The sequence below is a fragment of the Anneissia japonica genome, unplaced genomic scaffold (genome assembly GCF_011630105.1).
Source record: "Anneissia japonica isolate Jap-2015-1 unplaced genomic scaffold, ASM1163010v1 scaffold284696_len117094_cov170, whole genome shotgun sequence".
NCBI classification, from domain to species: domain Eukaryota; kingdom Metazoa; phylum Echinodermata; class Crinoidea; order Comatulida; family Comatulidae; genus Anneissia; species Anneissia japonica.
This window is the reverse complement of record NW_022687646.1, coordinates 52,993-68,926: the sequence shown is the minus strand read 5'-3', so window position 1 is coordinate 68,926 and position 15,934 is coordinate 52,993. Positions and strand designations below refer to the sequence as shown.

General features: G+C 34.7%; 1 protein-coding gene across 1 annotated transcript; it reads left to right on the top strand.

Annotated features, from left to right (window-relative positions):
* The first annotated feature begins 1,652 nt into the window (after positions 1-1,652).
* On the top strand, positions 1,653-14,657 carry LOC117120577 (aqualysin-1-like). The gene is made up of 8 exons (XM_033265605.1): positions 1,653-1,847; positions 3,315-3,464; positions 4,545-4,677; positions 7,391-7,497; positions 8,489-8,630; positions 11,040-11,161; positions 11,858-12,029; positions 14,247-14,657. The coding sequence occupies exons 1-8, from the start codon at positions 1,653-1,655 to the stop codon at positions 14,375-14,377; spliced, it is 1,152 nt and encodes a 383-aa protein (XP_033121496.1). The 3' UTR covers positions 14,378-14,657.
* The last annotated feature ends 1,277 nt before the right edge of the window (positions 14,658-15,934 follow it).

The following is a 15,934-nucleotide window of genomic DNA, read 5'->3' as shown; positions in this document are numbered from 1 at the left end:
ATAATAATAATAATAATAATAATAATAATAATAATAATAATAATAATAATAATAATAATAATAATAATAATAATTATTATTATTATTAACAATAAACAAACACTTGTTATGAACTAATTTAAAAATAAATGACCCAAGGCGCGAAAGTATACATAAAGTATGAACTGAATAAATAGTAGAGTAATACATAGAAAAGTAAAGACAATGTAGATATGAACGTGCCAACAGAGTACACTCGATGGATTGAACTAAAGGAACTTTTAAATTGAGTTTAAATGAGTCCAAGGTAAGTCGTTCGACGGAAATGAGGCATAAAAAAAGCAAAGGTTCGTTGAATTTGAAGGTGGGACAATGAGAAGACTTAAACAATCAAAATATTTATTTATTCACGAAATATATGATAAACAATATAAAAGCTCGTTCACCAATGGTGTTCTTCCACGTTAAGTTCGTGATGAAATAAAAGAAATACAAATCAATACAAAATATATATCTAAATATATTATACAAATGATACATCATATAATTTATATAATATAAAAACAATTATATAATACATCACTTATATTACCTGTTAACACGTTTTTTCTTCTTTTTTTTTGAATAAATTGAGATTGTGGCAGCTCATTCAAATTAATATTGTACTTATTCCAGGTTATGACCCTTCCACCCCACTCCTTATAGGAAAGATTACGTTTTTTTTATATTCAATATGTGGCTTCGGAACATAAAGGTTTGTATTGCAATGTCTAAATTATAATTGAAGTTTTTAGTTTAACTAAATTTGATTTGATAGATACGCGGCTGCACGTCCCGTCGTAATTTTATATATTAATATGCAACATTCATACTCATCCTTAATTGCAAGGTTAAACGAATTTACTCTTTGTAGTGCATCTTTACTTTGCGTGTCAAAAGATAGACCACATACGATTCGGGCAGTTCTATGTTGTACAGTTTGTACTACTTAAAAAAAATAATAGAGCCACAATTACCCCATATTACATTATAATAATTTAAAGAGGAATACTAATAGGATGTTCAATATTTCATAATACATCGTTCTTGAAGATGTGTCCACACTCTTACTTGCTAAGTGAAGACGGCGTTTTGAGACATAGGTGTTTAGAATTTCAGAGAGATAAAAGGGTTGTTGTAATCGAAGAGCATTTGTTTTCTTTCACTATCTTTATTTAAAAATCACTAAAGATCGAGAAACTGGTACATTTTGCACATGCAATGTCAAAATACTGTATTTATGTGTGGAAAATGTTGTGGGTTAGGACTATTGAATACCGCGTTTGGATTATTATGACTGACATCAAGAAAGGTCCGTTCCATAATGTTAGTGCCATATTAAATTCATTGCCTTCGTTAGGGAGCAGGCTTAGATTTTTTTTGTAAGATCATCTCTTTTAATAACTAGAATGGCTACAAGAAGAGCGAATGATTGTTTGAATTAGGCCTTCTTATCCTCGCTATTATTGGGTACCGGTAATCATTAGCATGCGCTGATTGGTGGATTAGAAGTTATATAAAGCACTGGCCTGACCACTGACCTTATATGATCTGGGATCTGTGGCCTAACTAAAGCAATCAAATTGTCTCGTTGCATTTACACTATATTGAACGGTGGAGTACACAATAGAGGCATGTTAGCTCTAATTGGGACTGTGCTGGTCGTGTTATTATTAGCGCAGCCTAACCAAGCCTGTACACCGTACCGACCACCACCACCACCTCCTACAGAATGCACGAATACTGTATCTGCGTCTGTCAGCCCTGGTAAAGCCCCACTGTACAATGCCAAATCAGATGGCAACAATAATTACATCATTGTCATTGAGGTAAGTTATATTTATATAATCTAATTTATTTAGACCTACAGTAACAAGTTTGATTAGAACTTAAAGAAAGTTACTTCAATTTCAATATTAAGTATGAACAACAGACACTAAACTTAATTTGTTATGCCTTTAAACTTGTTCTCCTTAAGCAATTGAACTTACAAATCTGAACATAGTTCCTATACACTTCAAATTTCATCGCGGTGCACAATAGATACTGCAAAAAATTTGACATTAATACTGTCGTGATGGAATAGACAATAATCAATTGCGAAAATAATCGCAAGTTGTTCTTTGGTGGGACTCGAACCCACGATCTTCAGATCACTAGCCTAACGTCAAACCTCTAGACCACCGAGATTGTACCTGATGACCAGGGTTGAATTCGAGTCCAAGTAAGCAGCGAGTACTGCAATGTTAATAGTAATTGTTATTGTCGTGATGGAATAGACAATAACTGGATTTGCGATACAATACTTGGATTTGCGTCCTGGGCAAAATTACACCATATATGCAAAAAAAAATGTTTTCACCTTTTGCACACAAACCTAAAAAAAGATTAAGTCAAGCGTACACTATATGCACAAATATTGGACTTTTGGGGATAGGCAATAGCATTGGAATTTACAGTGATGACGTCGCGTTTGACTTATAATAACTTTTATGATACGCCTACTTCTTATAAGCATTAAGGAAGACGGGATCTTCGAAAATATGCTTTATTTTTTTTAAATAAACTTTCAGTTATGCTATAATGAACGTTAAAGAGAGGAATCTATAAGTGTGAACAAAGCTACCCCAAATGGGATTCCAACCTGTGCAGACGTTAAGCAACTGGGCCATTGAGGTTTCGTTGGCAATGCAAATCTAAAGCAACCAATTATTCACACTTATGCGCATGCGTAGTAACTAACAGCACTAGTAATTGATGCATGAAAACAACAGAGATCGAAAATGAAACGGCATTTTCTTTTAAACATGTGACGACAAGACAGGATCTCCGAAGAGGTACATTATTTTCCTAAATTAATTATAATCTAGGCATACGCCTCCAATTAAAGGTGGTTTTTTTTGGTTTTCAATTTTATTTGATCATTATAAATTTGGCACGTTTGAGGGCCACAGCGATTGCAGCTGTACAGTTGGTGCTGCTGGTGCTAGTACAGTAGCAAGTGAGTGAGTGTTGCTATTTGCACAATTACGCAGTATAGTGCACCATCTGTTGGTTATTGCGCTATTTTTCTAGGGAAAACTTCGTACTGCATTAGTGTGCTGGGTAGTACTGTTAGGAGGGTCCACATTTGGAATGGGGTGGTTGACACAAGGGTGGCGCTCTTAAAAAAAGGCAAACCTGTGCTACGCCAATGAGTAAAGAGGTATTGTAAGTATACCTTGGTAAACCTGCGAACACCGATCCCTCTCCTCGCATATCTGCCATTTCTTACATGTTTCTTCTCCTTGAAACAGGATTATGAGAATCCTGAATCTATGAAACAAAGAATAGGTAACATGAGATCATCAAGCAACAAGCGTATTTCGCCAAGTAAAGCCATCAATGCGCCATCAAATGGGATAAAAGCAGTCGTTTCTGATCTTAATGACCAACAGCTAGATATGGTAAGCATTGATATTTTAACACAATACTTCTTTAGGCCTGCATCCATTAAGATGACGATATGCATTAAGGAATAACTACTTCGAAGCAATGTTTCTTCATTATCAATATCATCATTATTACGTCATCGTCATTGGCTTTTGTTGTTATTATCATTATTATTATTTCATATTTTATCAGTATTAGTATATGCAATGGTTAAAATATGCTTCTTTTACATATTATGCACGATCATAATCATGCGACTTCTTATTAATTGAATGTTTAAATAAAAATAAATATAAATGGAGTTTTGCATTTATTGTAATGACTGCTTAAGTAGTGATTTTTGAAGTCTTCAATAAGATAAAAATATCGAATTGTTGATATTTTTTTACTTCATTTAAATTCACATTTTTTTTAACGACGGGGAGCCTTCAACTTAAATAATGGACACAGTAAATATATAACATTTACCACCACATTTATCCATGAGTTGTCTATGAGAAATACGGCAACATGAACGTTTGGGTCTAGGCCCAGTGATTAATTTCCGTAGAATGTTTGTATATTTCCGTCTGTAATTAGGCCAATCTTCTTTTAGTGGTCATAAATAATTGTTCTATTTTATCAAAACTAATCGCGATGTTCAACGTACTAGAGGATAAGCGAACAAAGTCAGCGCAGCCTCTAGTTAAAATTATAATATCAATGGAAGAATCTAAAGCAGAAAATGAGTTAAAAATAAATAAGAACTCTATAACAATAAACCCATTGTTAAGGATATTGATTCCTGAGAATAGAATACAAAACAATTGTGTTAAGGTCTTAAGGACAAAAAAGCCCCCCAACCCCACCAAAAAAACAAAGGCAAAAAATGCATTAAATTTATGTTGCACTACATCTAACAGTTCATCTAGAAGTTGACATATATCATTAAACATAATTAAACCCATTTTTGTAGATGAGGGCTAGCCAGAGCCTTATTAAGGCAAATCAATGTCTTAGCATTTTGAAATTTCAAGTAACTACTGTATATTAACTTTACTACTACAATATCTTATATGACGATTAATGTTTATTAAAATCGTTTATTGTTGTAGATTCTTCAAATGGATGGTGTGAAGTATGTCGAAAAAAATATGCTAGTTAAAATGAATGCAGATACCGAAGTTTGGGGCTTAGATCGTATTGACCAGCGCAAACGTCCATTGGATGGAAAATATTCACCTCCGGGTAAGATATTTGCAAGTACGGCAAAATATTTGTAGGCCATAGTGGTTTTTCAGGGACTTTTCAGGGACCACGAATTGTAACGCTCTTTTACTTTCATTTAAACTGCAGCCAAAAATAATTCAAATTCAACTTCAGCAAAACATTTATTTTCTTCCAGAGGCACAAGAAAAAACAAAATTGCAAATACAAAAATTGGGAAGAAGGCCAGGACCCGAGAAGGAAAGAAATTAACCATTTTGTGTTGGGCCGGCCTGACAAAAAAAAAAAAAAAAAAAAAAAAAAAAAAAGCAGTTCAATACGTAACAGCATGACGAATTTTCAACCTAATAAATTTAAACCAAAATTTAATAATTTGAGATTATGTGTTTTTTTTTTCGGTTTATTAAAAAAAGCTCTAACAGAAACAGCATTGGTAATTGAGATTGGTCAATTGTTCCAAATAGAGGGGCCCGTATATCGAACGTTGTGTTGGAAATAGTTTGTGCTGTGATTACGGTTGCGAATATCAGATCGCGTACAATAACTGTGAAAAGAATAATTAGGCATGAACAAGTTACTTAAATGATCGGGGAGGATCGAATGCATGGCGGAGTATACAAATATACCTTACTGAATTAAATTTAATATCGTATATTTTAAGAAGATTTAGATTGGGAAACAGTTAGGAAGAATGGGACCGAGGTGGAGAGTCAGATATGGTCCTGATAGCCCCCTCCCCCCTTTTTTTTTGAAGAATTTGAAATTTGTTGATGTTAGATGGATAAGTATTGCCCCAAACAATGTTGCAGTAAGGAAGGAAGAATGACAGAGCAGTAAAGAATACGAAGAACGAATAAGTGAAGAGAGTCTAGAAATGATGCCAAAGCTTTTTGAAATTTTGCTCTGAAATTCGCTTATGTGATATTTCCACATGAGCCCACTGTCTAAGTGCACTCCTAAAAATGTTGCTAATTGAACAGAAGGTATTTCGTGATTGCCGATAACATTTTTTAGACTGACAGATCGATGCTTTTGAGCCTTTTGGGGGTCAAAAACAGGATGACGGTACATTTTTTTTTGTGGTTGACTAAAAGTTTGTTTGCTGAAAAGTACTGGGACATGGGAATAAAACTGGAGTTAAAAGTATCGAATAATGATTAAATATTTTGGTTAGAATAATAAACCGTTGTATCATCGCATAGAGAAAGAAATTGAGCAAATTAGAGGACAGATGGATATCGTTAATATATAAAATAAACAAATACGTACATGGAAAAATATAATTAATGTTTTTACACCTGTCTATATCCTAGAGACAACTGGTCTTTGTCCTAATTGCCTCCTGAGAAATGGTGGTGGAAGCAAATGCTTCCGGTAGGGTCACCCATGACAGACAATTCAAACGGTAGAGACATCAAGAGATGACCCCTAGAAAAACATTCACAGACAGTTAACCATTAGGGCGAAGAGGATCCAATCTCTCAACGGATCCAATCTCCCCCGGTCCTTTAAATCACGACCGGATGTTTTTCGACTGTTAGAGATGATTTGTGTGCCCCGTCACTACACTGCGGTATTTTAGACCTACAATTGGAGAACGTGAGTACGGAATGGCAGCCTATTACCACCCTGGCCCCACTGTACTTTAAATCTGCTACAGATTCAACAAAGAATAATATATTAAAGAACAGGACTAGATAGATCGCGTTTCCAACGCACTCGTGACGGACGACGGGAGGAGCCTCTGGGACCCTGCAGCCTTGATATACCTCGAAATGCTTCTCATTCAATGGCAAGTATAAGACTTGCCGCATGGAATTTTCGCACTCTCTTAGATAGTGTAACGTGTTCATCTCGACAAGCACGTCTCTCTTAGCATCGAAAACTTATCCGGGAAGACAGTCTTGCTCCACCTTCAGAACCCGGCCAAGCGGCACAGTTCGAACCAGCGGAGAGAGGAATGGAGGGAGGAAGGGAAGAATGGAGGGAGAGAGGGAAGGAAGGAGGGAGGGAGGAAGGAAGGAAGGACCAGATGAGTAACCACAGACTAATACCAAGCAATTCGTGTATAATGAGCTTGGTGATGGTACATGTAGCACCGGAAGACCGAAAAAGAGATGGAAAGACTGTGTTAAAAAAGACATGCAAAAATTCTATATTAATGCCGACAAATGGTTTAATGAAACACAAAAAAGCTCTTTATTGAGTTCCTCTCCCATGCTTGTTCAAAGATTAACCACGAGGAATGTTAAAGAATTGTAGAGCTTTCCTTCATCAGAAGTGACGGGAATGAAATATGACACCTTGTAGCCCTGGTATTCAAACGTTTATGGCGACCCTATACTTTAGCATAGCTATTAAACTTGGCGATTTTATTAGCGCTTATAATCTTTAATGACATTAATTTGGTTTGGCGGAGCGGTTCATTTTATCTGATTTTTTTTAATAATCGAAATGTATTTCATAAGTTTATATTCAATCATATTGATGTAATCATCACAGAAAGAAAATTATTAACATATTTAAAAAAAATATTTTAGGAAAAGTATCGCTGTTAAGGAAAAAACACAGATAGTATATTATTTGTAGCAGTGTTTTTGTCCTTTAATATATACATTTGAAAAATATAGATCAATAGGTGCATTAAACATTTTTTGACTTTTTTGTATGTGTCATCATCATTATATTGTCTATTCTAATTGATTATTCTTTTCTATTTATCAAATCTGTAAAGGGAATGGGACTGGCGTGATCGTTTACGTCGTCGATTCTGGCGTCAATACCAGACACGTAGATTTTGACGGCAGAGCAGAGAACTGGCACGAAGTTGTTAATGGCACAGTAAGATATATATATATATATATAGTTATCTTAATGATGATGATAATAATAATGCTAATAATAACAATTATAACAATAAATTATGACTATAGTAAGAATACGAATAACGACAAAATAATATAAATAATAAATAAAATTATAAAATAATAGACAACGACTCGGCGGCAACGACGACGGCAGTGGTGACAAAATTAACTTATTCATTAGTAATCGCTGCATTGAGGAATTAAATTAAGTAAAAATTATCTTTAAAGGCGAATATCCAACATTAAGCAAATGTGCGTCTTTATGGGTAAACAATGGAAAAAGTACAATAAATAAATACGCCTTACCGGTACTTAGAGGAGCTTGGAAATGTAAGAGGTCTATTAAAATAAACAATAAAATATGCAAGTAAAGCATAATTAATATTGGGCAATATAATTATATAATATAAAAATTATACCTTAAATGCTAATATCCAACATTAAGTAAATGTGCATCCTTGTGGGTAAACATTGGAAAAAATAAATTAAACAACTACGCCTAATTTAGAGGGGCAAGGTAAAATTTAAGAGGAAAATTTAAGGGCAGACTGGAGATACAATTATAGTTAATAAAATCACAATTAAATAATAACAATTACAATTACAATTAACAGGTAACGCATCTAAGTGCTTGTTATATTTATTTAAATGCTCAGTATATTTATTATAAATGTAAAAAGTTTGTTAAATGCATTGTTTTTAAGTGGTCGGTGGCCTTGAAATTATTTTTTGGCCAATCGTACAATGGTCATTTTCCGGGAAAAACTGGGGTAAAACTGGGAGGTGGAGGGGGAAAATGAAAATTATCTTGGGGAAGGGGGTGCAAATCCCATTTAAACCGATACTTTACACATTATTTCATTGTACTCATATGCTGATGAGTGTCCCTAAAATATAGATATCATATTCACACAATAATACGCTGTCAATGCCTATCAACAAAATTATTGTGTATTTTTCTCTAGGGAGAGGATTGCAGTGGACATGGCACCCACGTTGCCGGTACAGTTGCCGCAGCTACGTACGGGGTTGCCTCCGGTGTGAAAATAAACAGTGTACGTGTATTTGGGTGTGACTCTATTACTTCTAGTTCCGTCATCATAGCAGGTTAGTTTCTATTGTCACTGTCAGGAATTGACCTCATATTATTAATTTTTGGTGTATTCTGACAGGAGTAAGTAATGTAGAAAAAACATTACAAAATGATGAAATCAATAGTTGCAATAATTTACTTTTATTCAGAAAGACAAAATTTTAAATCAAGAGAAACATAATCTGATACGAGATACACTTTTTTGCATGTTGTTTATTTATATATTTATTTATTTATTTTATTTTTTAAAATTTTTATATATATATTACATTCTCTTTCGTTAAGGAATCATTCTGAGACAAGTTTTTAACTTCTAATCTGATTCCTAAATCGTAATTTGTAGCTATTAATTGTTTACTTTCACATGTTTCGATTTGAATAAATGTTACTGAATAACAATATCAAATATACAAAGTATGAAGTGAAAAAAACCATGAAAAAACAACTCGACGATACTGAGAATCAAGACTCAAAATAGGGCTGCAATGTCATGATGTACTGATGAGAGTGAAATGGAGAGTTCTAACCATTGCGCTAACACCTTGAATTTTCAGTCTACTGTATTCAAGTCTAATGTATACATTGTGTAAAATTTATACTGTAGATTAAGGGCGAAGTGAACCCAGCTGATCCGGGTTAGAAGAATGGTTTTCCGGTCTTGCTTAGACCATGGTTCGAACCCGACTAGCGTCGGATCCTCTATCGCTTGGCTTCTCGAATATCCCTCATATTGAAAGTTTGGCGCGTTAGTAACCATTTTTGGCTTAGGAGCATCCTATCGATGTAATCTATCATGGGAATTCATTATATACCCCCAAAAAGTTTTAGAAATATGAAATTAATATGAGAGTTACGCATTATATCCATCCACCAAAGAAAAAAAAAATTCGAAAGAGTGCATTACATCCGTTAAGCATTGAAAAGTAAGCAATCAACCAAGCACAGAAAACAATGGTGCATATAGTGGTCAATCAGGCGCGCTCAAAATATTTCGAAAGTGTTCCAGGGGGAGAAGCCCCGAAAAATATAACAATTTAGGGGTTTCAAACGCTTACCGGTATTTAATCGGTTTTAGTGTACTAATAATGTAAAAAATATATATACATTTCTGTTCTCCCCGACGAATTGTGGCCAGCTCTCCTCGACGGGCGCCTAGCCTAGCCATTTCCCTGCTGGCGCCACCCATTCCATAAAGCTCAAACAATTATGATTTTGAATTGCATTGATATGATCAATTTTAGGGTCACAAATTATTATTCACCACTTGCCTGTGTCGAACACCAAATGAATGTTAACACCTGCATTGTCACTAAAATATGATAACTTTAATTGATATACCGTAACAACCATGGAGTACATAAATATATTATCTTCATATTTAGTGTCCAGCGACCTTAATTGGGTCACAACCCATTCTTTGAAAACGTTTTTTTTTTTATATTGTTAAAGTCCTTGGCTTTAATACCAAGGCCAGTGTTTGATTCAACGATTGGGTAGTAATGGAAAGAGCACAAAGGACTTCTAGGCATAATGCGCTACAAATACTATCTATTATTATTATCTACTTGCCTGTGTCGAATACCGAGTAAAGTGTAATACTGTTATTGTCACTTAAATGCGACATCCCTCAAAATGAACTTGATTAACGTAGGCAAGCTTAAGCCTTGTCGAGACTATCAGATTTTGTTTGACAAACAACTGTATGCCCATATATAGTCATGATGTGCCTGTTATATGGTCGTGATGTGACGTCATCATGACAATATTTAGGCATGTCACAAGTTCTTGTCAAATGAAAGAAAGACAGGGCTTTATTATACTAAACCACAGATCCTATGACATCAAAAAGCTTAGAGTACTAAGCATTCATTTTGCATCAATGTCTGGCGACTCTACTCAATATATTGGCGATCCGCTTTTAGGTTGCGACCCCAGTGTGATTACCATGGGCTTAGGTCTAACACTAATTGTGTTAAATTGTTATTATTATAGTGATAAAATGAAATAAAATAAGTTTCATTGTAGTTATAGTATGTTATCCTACTATAAGATAGTGTTGCTTTGGAAAAAAAGTCTGCAAGTCCTTAATAGAATGTATAATTAAAGACAAACGGATTACAATGTTTTGCTGACGTCCAATACAATTTGTTTCTGCACTAGTATTTTATTTAAAATATATTTATTTAGGAAGAAGGTAGCTTAAACATATATATGCTTCAGATACTTTATTTTATTGGGCCTGTCATGTGAGCATAATAATCAAGTGTAAAGATAGGACATCCTACTATAATCCCCCTACCCCCTCACCCCACCCTTCTTTCCCCTCCAATCACGGTCTAATAAATTGATCGTGTGCACTGGAATCAATGTATACAAAATAAAATTTAAACCATTCATCTTAACAATTAATTTATTCTATTAAGGTATAAATCATATACTGGAAAATGGGGTCAGTGGTAGTATCGTATCCATGTCATTTGGAGGCCCCAAGTCTGTAGCGTTAGATGATGCTATAAAGAGCTTGATTGAAGCCGGCTTTGTTGTGGTGGTCGCCGCAGGAAACGGTAACATAAATGCATGTGAAGAATCACCGAACTGTCTCTTATACACATCTAGATGTGTATAAGAGACAGATATATATATATATATATATATATATAAGCATAAGTAAACAAATGAAGAATCGAGTTGACGTATAACGAAACATAGGCCTATAACATTTATTAATCACGAATATTTCGGTCGCACCTGCGGTAGACACTGTCATCATGATATATAAATAAAATAGAAACGGTAGAAAGCGGTGGCATGGTATAAAATCTGTGAGCCTATACAATAACATTGCATAAACAAATGAACAAAGGCAAGTGGCGATAATGAGATGAAACAATAAAATATACGAATGCCGCATCATACTGGGTGAGACCTATGCAAACTGTCAGCGACTCATCAATAATACTAAAAATTAAAGAGAGTTCATATATATATATATATATCATATATATATATATATATATATATATATATATAGGCCTACATATATATGAATTTTGTAGTTCTCTTAATAAATATTCTTTATCTACAGTACTTAATATAGGATTGATTTTGTAAATCCAGTTACCGTACTTCGGATAAAAACAAAATCAGCAAACCAAATCGACCAAAAATCAATTTTATATTTAATTCGTGAATTGTTGTTCAAAAAATCTACATTACACAAAAACATTGAATTATATTTCAGGCAGTTACTGTCGGGGCCACTGACAGATTCGACAACCGAGCCTCATTTTCTAATTACGGAATTGGTGTAGATATTTTCGCACCTGGTGTAGACATAGAATCTCTTAGTTATTCCGGTGATAGTGGTACAAATAGACAAAGTGGTACATCTATGTCCGCACCTCATGTTGCAGGTAAGTAATTCTTACAGGATAACATTTTAAGGGCTCTGAAGCCGTCTACAATACACTGATACTAATTTAGGCCTACTATTTACAAGTCCATTAACATTTGATATCGCATATCGTGTATTACATTCGAATAAAGTCTGAGGTATGCAGCTAAATATTTAAATAAAACTAAAATACAAAAGCGATAACCAGACACGGTAGTGAAACACTACCAATCTCCAAACTCATCTGATATAATTGAAAACTTATTTAATGATAAAGAAAATATCACATTTCTTCAGAAAACTAGCATATGCATGTATTATAAACAAATTTAATTTTAAATATAAAGTGCTAGAAACATATTTTAACAGAAGCGATTTAACTAGTACCACTTACGGTATTTAAAAATACACATAAATCTTCTAACATAACACAGCCCTAGCATTACAGTCCAGTAAAAGTCACCCAAAACTAGCAAATTAAAACAATGTTATTCCTCCTGTTTTTAATTCTCGAATAATTATGTCCTTCACGTGGATTCACATGGCAACACCTCTTTTCGGTCGGTCAATTCCCGACCTAAAAGTGTTCCTTTTAGGTCATAACATTAAACTCTAGGGAGGACTTGTAGGTCTAGAAAGTACCGCCTAAAAAATTGATAGTAACCAGCAACGCGCGAGCATAACAAAATAAATAAATAATCGGCACAGGCTAGTCTGACTTTATATTTAGGCCAGCATGTAAAATTGACAAATGTCACTATACGCTCAAGGTTACGATCGAAATTTTGGAGATATTGAATCATCTTTAGCATAGTCCCGATCTTGGCTTATGATCACTAAATACGATAATTATCACGCGCGGCAGGCTAAGTTGTTGGGTCAGTTCTCTCTACTAAAATGAAAACTATCATCGGATTTTGGTAAAAATATCATTTATGATTTAAGGACGAGGGAGTGAGAAAAGAAAGCGATATATTCCCACTGACTCGTTGCATTGGACATTGCTTCATTACCAGGGAACAGTGATCAACTGTTCCCTGGTCATTGTTCAGGATCCAGCGGTGGCGCCAGAAATTTGCCGACACGGGGGCCGACATGTCCAACTGAGGGGTCCCAGGTAAGTGGGGCGACGAAGCCCCGGTCGACGGTCCGGAATAAAATAAAATCCCTTATAGGGTTCACGGGGAGAGTTTTTATGGTTTAGTATGGTCCAAAATGTGCTTTTAGACCACAATATAGGGATTAACAGTAAAAAAAAACATTATTTGATAGATAAATTATTATTTTTTAAAATTTTTGATCTGACGATCTAGTTGTGCGTCGGACGACAGGGGGGTTCAGGCCTTTTTGACGGGAGAAAATGCCCCTGCCCGCGCTGGCGTAACCACTGAATGGATTATTTGGTCCTAATTTCTCTCCTAAAACATTAGAGAGTGATTTTTTAGGAGAGCCACAGTTCCTGGGAATTACCTTACATACGTGATGGACTGCAGTTGGAATACAACAGTATTTTGTTGGTTCCTATTACATATTTTATGAAATATTTTTACACACCTAATAATTACCACTTTAAATTATAATAATTATATTATTTAACACAACAGCAAACATGCACTCGAACATGATTACAAAATTATAACATCTAACTTTATAGCTCCTGACGAAACACACTCGACCTACTAGGAGATTGAACCAATATGGGAGACTTCGATTTCCGGGAAGGGGAGGGCCAGTGAAGGGTGTTCAAATCTTTATCCACATCAACACGTAGTTTACGCATATTTGTATATATAACAGACTCCATGTTGTAGGTAATAGTTTTTTAACGAATTGTTTCCGTTTCTTCATAATTGAAGTGTACATTGTTTGCATTAATAAATTAAATTAAATGTATCGATTACAGCGTTGTATCCGACACCATAATAGTACCAAAAATGTATCCACCCTTTAAAATTTTGTGCCCCACCAATTAAAGTATTTGGACAACATTTTCTGAAATTCACCACTTTTTAAACAATCTTGGCGAGAGGGCTAATTTTACTGTGAAGGGGCACACAGTTCCAATCTTGCTTGTTTTAACGTCTTTGCATCGACAATGCCATTGTGATTGTCAACGTTATTGTCATCGTCACTATCACTGGCCTATTATTATTATTTTTATCCAGTGTAAATAAATAACAAAGAATAGAAAATGTTGATATACTATATGAATTAACATTACTGTGTTGTATTACAGGAGTGGCTGCGATCTTACGATCTCGTGGAGTAGCTGCTAGCGAAGTCCGTCAGAAAATCATTGACCTATCAACTAAAGATGTTGTTAGATACCCTAATGGATCAAACAATCGTCTGCTCTTTATCGAATAATCACGTGATCTGATCGAGCCAATATGATACGAGAAATCACTGTTGGTCTATTAATAGGCATGCATTGCTCAAAAATATAAATTTCGACAATGAAAGTACAAATTAAACCTAGATAGTAAGATTTAAAAAAAAACAAACACCAATATCTTTTACATAAGATAGTTTTATTGTGAAATAGGAGAAAAGTGTGTTATTATATTAAGACTTAAAACCGTATGTTATTTATCGGATAATTATGTAATCATACCGAGTTTAGTAAATAACATATGAAAAATCTTCAGATAGACGTATTTCCATTTTACAAACCCAGCTTGTAGGCTATGTTTACAAGTTTCAAGTTCTTCATAATCATTATTGCACATTTGAAGCTAAGTTACACGTATTCAATACAAAGAAAATAACATGATGATTACAATAAATACGGTAACATAATATAACAATTTATAATAGTTGTTATAACATTAATAATATTTGTATTATACAACTAATACATAGTTGTTGTTTCAGCAAATGTGGGAATAAACACGAGCTTTTAATGAATACACATCATTGATGGGACTATTTGGTGTAGAGTGGAACCTTGGGATACTATCAAAATTAATAAAAAAAAATAGGCGTAAACATCGGTTGCCGATGCCAGCCGATCTTGATTTTTCACATAGGCCTACAACACCACCATCTGTCTATGGCAGAGATGGCTTCTGCAAAGTCTTGGCGTTTGATTTGTCAGCTGACGAATTGAGTGCCCGGAAACACCACGCAGGATACTAATGTGCCATGACCTCTATTGGAAGTTTCTAGTAATATTACATTCGTTACACACAACTCAGATGACACCTTGCTGGCAATTAAAAAAAACTACTGGAAAATCTCCACACCAACAGCGAAACCCATGGTAACAACCAACTGACTGCACACTATGTTTAGCCCTACACAACTACGACACTCCATAACGCGTGCAAGTGAACCTCCTAGTTTCGTTACCTCTGGAATATCAACTTAAAAAAGAAATAATTACGAAAAGTAGAGGACCCCTTAATCATTTTTTGCCTTCTCTTAATGTGTACAAATCTTTGCTATCATACATAATGGCCTTCCAAGTCAGATCTGACAACGTTTTCATTTCCCTCTCTATGCGTGTAGAGATATGTTTCTCTGTAGTGTAAATGTGACACTGACAACACGGTCTGCACGTAGTGCCAAATGACAAGACTTGCCACTCGTAGTTTTGTGGTTCGATATTTGTTTGGGCATCTCTCCACAGGAAACTTAATAAAGGTCTATTTTCATAGAGTAGTCGTATTTGGTTATTGAAATGGTGAAAGAATTATATCCTGAGATGCTATTTGGTGTTGTTTTCTAAAAATGGCTCCGATGAGCGTAACTCCAAGGGTTGTTTAAGTTTGTTGTTTAAGATTTTGTCTTGATATTCAAAGGAACAGTTGAAAACCAGTCTGTTTTTCTCATTATGAGACAAAACATGAATAAACCACGACTTGGTTAATTGGTTATTATTTCTTTTGTGTAGTTGTTGCACGCAGTTGCCGTCCACTAACT